General features: G+C 38.3%; 1 protein-coding gene across 1 annotated transcript; it reads right to left on the reverse strand.

Moving 5' to 3' along the window:
* Positions 1 to 2,803: 2,803 nt before the first annotated feature.
* Positions 2,804 to 4,508, reverse strand: LOC108677219 (forkhead box protein B1-like). The gene has a single exon (XM_018165407.2). The coding sequence runs from the start codon at positions 4,275 to 4,277 to the stop codon at positions 2,973 to 2,975; it is 1,305 nt and encodes a 434-aa protein (XP_018020896.1). The 5' UTR covers positions 4,278 to 4,508; the 3' UTR covers positions 2,804 to 2,972.
* Between the last annotated feature and the right edge of the window lie 2,714 nt (positions 4,509 to 7,222).

Genomic DNA, 7,222 nt, shown 5'->3' on the forward strand with positions numbered 1-7,222 from the left:
CTCTTCCGCATTACGGCGCTTCTCCCTTTTCCGCATTACGGCGCTTCTCCCTCTTCCATATTACGGCGCTTCTCCCTCTTCCGTATTACGGCGCTTCTCCCTTTTCCGCATTACGGCGCTTCTCCCTCTTCCATATTACGGCGCTTCTCCCTTTTCCGCATTACGGCGCTTCTCCCTCTTCCGCATTACGGCGCTTCTCCCTTTTCCGCATTACGGCGCTTCTCCCTCTTCCATATTACGGCGCTTCTCCCTTTTCCGCATTACGGCGCTTCTCCCTCTTCCGCATTACGGCGCTTCTCCCTTTTCCGCATTACGGCGCTTCTCCCTCTTCCATATTACGGCGCTTCTCCCGCTTCCGTATTACGGCACATTTTATTTTCAATAATATTCCAGCGTTCGTGATGAATTATAGTATGAATAAACCGTACAAATTCGAGCAGTGGTAGCATCTGCCCAAATAGCGAATCTTTTTTCGTTTATTCAATTTGTTGCATTAAGAATTTCATATCAACAGGGGATTTTTTAATTTAATCAATGCTTGTCGTTTTAACAGCATTATATTTTTCATTTATATTTACGGAATATGTTGATATAACTTATAAAACTGATCTCTGTAATCTCATCGTTCAAAACAAGTAGAATGATGATCTTGATCGTAATAAAATTTATGAGGTCTCGATATTCGCGTTTAATTAGTGGTCTCTCCTCGCTCGCGGAAACTTCAACATTTTCTGACAAAAGTTTCTATAAATTTTTAACTTCACTTCTATAACTTTAGACTTCTAACTTTAACTATAACTTTAGACTTAATAACTTTTAACTTCATTTCTATAACTTTAGATTCAAAAACTAATCGTGATCGCGCCAGATATTATGACACAATAAACTCTTTCTAGTTCTCTAGAATAAAATTACTTTGTTGACGTATACAATAAAACGGTTAGTTTATAAGCCTTAAAGTTGTTTCATTGTATATACTGTTGATTGTCGCAGACCAACTTTTCCTTGTAATATCTTACGGCATTACCTCCTGTTGAATTTATCACGTATACGCCCAAATATAATGAAGGATATTTAATAGAATTACGATATTACCTCCTGTTTAATTGAATGATCAATTTATTAATTGAATGATCAATTCATGATGATGATGATCATCAGCATTAATATAACCGGGAATCTGATTTCGCTTATCAAATGACTGTTGAGTTAGGTATATTACAAACAGTCAACGTAGAACAAAAGGATGAATAATACTAGGAAATATTTTGAACAATTTCTTTTACTTCGATAAAATAATTTGCGACAACATTTGTTGAACAAATGATCATAATGAAATGAAAAATCGTTCGCTACGCTGATCATTCCAAATGATCTTAGAAATGGCATCAATCCAGTTATACGACAAAATATCTCTTACGTCGGTCGCTATTTGCTGTTGTTTTCTCACTTGTTTTATCGTTTAAAGTTATAGTTTGCCAAAAGTATTTTTTGCGGTTTATAGTGAATATTTAAAATAAAGAAATTCACTGTTCACATAGCACAGGATAAAATTTGAACAATAATGCAGATTCTTTAAAGCTAAACCTGCGGACATTATAAGCTAATATTCTGCCATCTAAAAATGGATGCGAGTAATATTAACTAGTAGATTGAAATGCAATAAACCTCGTCGATAAAAACTAGTAAACAAACGACTAAATAATAATAATACAATGTAAATCAAATTATGAGGTGATTGCTTAATAATTTTGATTTCTTTTCATACAATTATTAAATTATAATCACATTACAGAATCATACAGAATCACTTTACAGAATCATTCACAATCAGAGTCATAATCACATTACATTACTTGTGCGCAAGTAATTTACTCTATCCCTCATTTCATTTTATTTTTTTATGCTAGTATAATAGACTATAATACTCTTACATAATATTACTTATATGCAAGTAATATATTGTAGCTCTCATCACCGTATCTTATTTATTCGCAAGTAATTCCTTACAACTCTCATTACATTATATTATTTATATGCTATGTGATATACTGTAATCCTCTTACATTATATTACTTATATGCAAATAATGCATTTTGTCCTTCTTTACATTATGAAAAGAGAAGATTGGTGATACAGGAACGGCGTTATCTAGGAATCCTATAGCATGCCTCTAGGTCATTCAGCTCTATATAGGCAGCAGCTTAATTGCAGCCTTAAATAACAATTAATATCATCAGAATGTTAATAGATATAATTGCCGAAATCCATTCCGATGAATACATTTCCAGAATAACGAACATTTACACTTGGCACACAATGCAGTTTAGTTTTTAACGAAAAGCATTGCGGGTATATGACTGATCAATCTTATTTGCGTATGAACAATAATATTATTCAATATTGATAGGAAATCCTGAACTAGACGATCGCTGAATTAAGGTTTAATACTCCAATGAATGACACAAAATTCAAGCTCACGATAAATTTTTAAGTTAAGGAATCGCGGGGCGGTGCTAGGCTGCATGCATGGAGAGTAATTTTGAAGAATTGTGAAATCCGAAAAAATTATACATAACAATTTGACAAAAAAAGTTTTTCAATAGATTTTCCAAAAACACGAATATATGTATAGGAATTACTAGTCCACCATAATAGTGAACAACTCATCCAATATTAATATGTTAAACAAGCTATTTCATTTGCAAACAATTACTAAATTTAGTCCTTTAAAAATTGAACACTCAGTATTTTCAATTAAATAATTAAATGTATCTTCTCTAAAGTGCAAACAAAAATATTCTAGCCTTGCATTCTGTTCTGGTAAATAATATATAAACTACAACATTGTTATTTTCGCATGTACAGTTCATAAACATCTCAATTTAAAATCTGAATGAAATTATTTGATCGTTCACTCAATTCACTCTACAAGCTGCTAGACTTTAATTACTCCATTTAAAGATTAAAAGTCAAGTTGTGATCTCACTTTTAACGCTCAGGGACACCGTTTTTCCGATGACGCCGTGATTTTCGTTATCTTCCAACAGTTCTTCCCTGATACAATCTTTGTTCGGCGACTGCAGCAGCGAATGTGATAAAGTTTCGTTTCTGTGTGAATCTAAATCTAAAAAATCTACGATACCATGACTGTTTTTAATTAATAAATCAGATTTACCGCTTGATTGTGCGAACAAATTACTGGTTGGCGTTAGGTTGGTGGGGAAAGCAGGGGCTTGGAAAGGTCTTCTGAGAGGCGCTGGGAGCGGTCTTGGTCGTAATGGCATATGCATGTTCGGAAGATCGAGTCTTGGTATAGGAACCCCATTTGGGAGCCCTGGCAGATTCACACTGGTTCTCCAATTCATTGGAAAAGAATGTGGAGTTGGTAATGAAGGAACGTGATTGAGAGCAGCGCTGTACATTTGCTGGAGAGACGCTGCGACTTCAAAAGCCATGGTATTGGATGGAAGTCCGGCGCTGAAAGAGGAAACTTGGGAAGGTGTGAGGGATGCAGGGACAGACGAAGGAGGCATTGATGATGGAAATGAGTTCATAAGGCCGGCACTTATGGCGGCTCCAATGCAATTACCGAGGGTCATCACGGGTGGGAAAGACACAGGGTCCAATTTCGGAAGTAAATTAGAAAAGGCTGCTGTTGCAATCGAAGCAGGCGTAGTTGATGGCAAGTCAGTTTGTGGAACCCCACCGAGCTGGGCCGACAGGGCAGCCAAGTGAGCACCAGAAGGATAAATAGGAGTGGGCATCGTTAATGAAGAAGACTGAGGCTTTGCGTCCGATGACGCAAGATTCTCTATTGTGAACGCTTGTCTGTGGGTCGGAGGTGCTGGGTCAGCCAGCCGCGTGTAGTCTATCATGTCCAACGGTCGCCCCTGCTGCAACTGCTGCAGTCCGGCCTCTAATGCCTCCTTCTCAGACTTGGCTATTTTAAAGCGTTTTCTTCGGCGAAGAAAACTTCCATTTTCAAACATGTTCATTGCTGATGGATGGAGAGTCCAGTAGGCACCTTTGCCTGGCCGGTCAGGCCTTCTGGGAATTTTGATGTAGCAGTCATTGAATGATAAATTATGTCGTAATGAGTTTTGCCATCTTTGTGTGTTCTTCTTATAATATGGGAAGGAATCCATAATGAATTTATAAATTTCAGCCAAAGTACACATCTTCTCCGGGCTGTTCCATATGGCCATAGCAGTTAGTGATATATATGAATATGGGGGCTTTTGATCGCCATAGCTATCTCTTGAAGGCCTTGGCATGATTCGCTGCGTGAGTCTTCGCAATCCACAAAGAATCAAATAATGATCTCTGTAACTGTATCACATGCCAGAGTACATGCCAATACGCCAATATTGCACTGTTGATACAATTTTTTATAAGTCGTGATTGCCGCAGGCTAGGTCGTGATTGCTCTAAGCGTCCGACTCACTCGGCCTGCTGGAAGCAATCAAGGACGTAACTTCAATCTAAGGTTTGCCAACTGCGCGCACGCTGGGTCGTCTTTCACTGGAGTCCCTTGGGACAAGTTAAGCTTGCACGCCAGACCCTCCCTGCGCCTGACTCTGGTTATTGGTTCCTGAAGCCTAACCAATCTGGAGTCGCGTCCAGAAACTGGGCGGGCGTCAGCCAGAAGGTGGTCTTTCCAGACGCTTCTGTGAAGCTGCCGCGCATCCAGAAGCGCGTTCCCGTGGCTGTGCTGCGTGCCATCAGCTTCTAACGGTTAAAACTTGGCTTACGGCCTTTGCCAACTTTACCCATACGGCCACCATCTAATCTAAGTTACATCACCCGAATGATGACAGAATGTTCCTGCAGAAGCCATTATAACGTCCTGATGTTCATTCGAAGCAAATTGTTGGGTGCTCTAAAAGCGAAAGAATCCCTAGCAAATGTATGCAGAGCGCAGAACAAAACCTTCTCAATTGTAGCCTGAACTCCGGCCCCTCGGGGGCGAACAGTAAGCTAGGTGGGTGGCCTGGTCAACTCCACACACCAATTACACTTTAACGCCACACGCTTGTCTTACTTAATCACTCAACGTTAGCTCGATATGGACACTATTGTAGACAAGATGAGATTTCTTTCAGTCTTTGATGTATCTGCGATTGGCTTGATGGGACCTGAAGTAAGACTGAGAATGCGTGTTGAACTCAATAATAGGTTTACTCACTAATGAATGACTAACCTGAGGCGCCGCACGCTTCCTTTCTGACTGTCTATGAAATTATATAAATTTCTCTCCGTTCTTAGAGATGAACGACCAAGAAGTCGAAAAACATTCACCATCTCTCTTTCTCGAGTGCCAACTTCTTTAATCCGCAATATATCTCAGTGCTGAGTTACGGGGCCTATATGAAAGAATTTATTGAAACACAACTTCACGTAAGGTGGAAGCGTCATTTTTTTCATTCATGTGTTGTTCTACATGGACAAAATTCATGAAGAAACAATCTACTCAAAGTGATGCCACGTAGCATCGAGCATAATTTCATTAGAGTGTTTATTTCTATTACGGAAAAATTCGGATTTCAATTTTATACGAATCTAACAGATTTCTGGAATACAAATATTGCCTTTCATAAATAATCACGAATTTCGAATGAACTAAACATTCATTTGAAAGATCCTCAGCTCATCGAGCTAAAATAATACGGGATTTCGACTAAAACTCAACTAATGCACAGATAATTTCTAATCACTTTTGCCTTCCTAATACACCTCGATTTGAGATTATTCTTTACTTGTGGAGCTTGTGTCATCTTGCATCTTAATAAATCTGTATTAAAAATAGAGCACCGCATGCATCAAGAATGACCACATCGATTCTGATATCAGAATATCGACGGAGCAATGACTCCACATTTGTATCTATTTATGAATCAGTGCTACGTCGCTATCACGTGCGACTCAATTTTTCCAGCTGAGTACTTAGATTATCTCGGCAAATCTAACAGATTATGCGAAGCAGATTGAGATTTGCATGCAACTTCATGTTGGACATATCAGCGTGAGCTCGCATTTGTTGTACGGTGGCCGGGAATGAAGTATAATAATAATAATAATGCCTATCGCGGGAGTACTTACATTATAATGTAGAGTAATTATTTTCCATTTATCTGTCAATTATTTGCCATTATTATGATTTAGTTAATTACGAGCTGAACTTCGAGATTGATTGATCGTGAAATGAAATTTTATGCTAGCTTGTATAACTCGACCGCTCGCCTGTTTTTTGTAGAATAATAGATATATATATCTTCTAATGAAATCATGATTTATTATGTTTGCAATTTACAGACCCATTAGCAGCACAGTTTTTTTTAGTAATCATTTGATACACGATTTGATTTTAGTAATCATTTCTGGAATTTTTTTAAAGTCAACAGTAAAAACATTTAGTTTAATGTAAAGTCGAGTCTCATGAAAAATTTATGTTCACGCCTTGCCAATCGGCCCCAAAATTCTGACTCGAAAAAGCTGTTCAATCGGCGCTTGATTGTTCTTCGAGTGACTCGTTCCTTTCATCAATTAAAAAATTAATCTAATTCAAGTCGTGGACTGGTTAGTAGTGGTTATTTAATGGCCAGTGACAATAAGGCGATAATTACAATCGGAGCAATAGAGATGCTGAATTATATACATGCATACCGTCAAAATACACGCTTACTGTGTTAACACACGTGCTAAGTGCAGGTACACGTGAGGGCAGATGTACTTGAGAACAGGTGCACGTGAGGGCAGATGCACATGGGAACAGGTGCACGTGAGGGCAGATGTACTTGAGAACAGGTGCACGTGAGGGCAGATGCACATGGGAACAGGTGCACGTGAGAACAGGTGCACGTGAGATCTTGACGAGTGTGCATGGAGAATGCGATCGGTCACGAGTCACGCATAATGAATACGCATGCCACGGCGCATAATCTTTAGCCGCGCTTCGTTCATGCCATTACTTCATATCGACTATATTGGTCTCACTATCAAGAGGCTGGATGTGAAATAATAAATAATGTATCAATAATTTCAGGCATCATTCTATATTAGGAAATAAATATAGATAGGCCAAATTAATGTCGTTCACGCAATTGATGAGTATGTCGTTTAACATTTATTTTATGAGCTTAATTTAAAAATTAGTGACTAAAATTACCCCAAAACTCAACTTAAGTTGTAATTATGCAATAACATTCTCTATTTTAAGTGT

Source organism: Hyalella azteca, unplaced genomic scaffold (genome assembly GCF_000764305.2).
Source record: "Hyalella azteca isolate HAZT.00-mixed unplaced genomic scaffold, Hazt_2.0.2 contig6811, whole genome shotgun sequence".
NCBI classification, from domain to species: Eukaryota; Metazoa; Arthropoda; class Malacostraca; order Amphipoda; family Hyalellidae; genus Hyalella; species Hyalella azteca.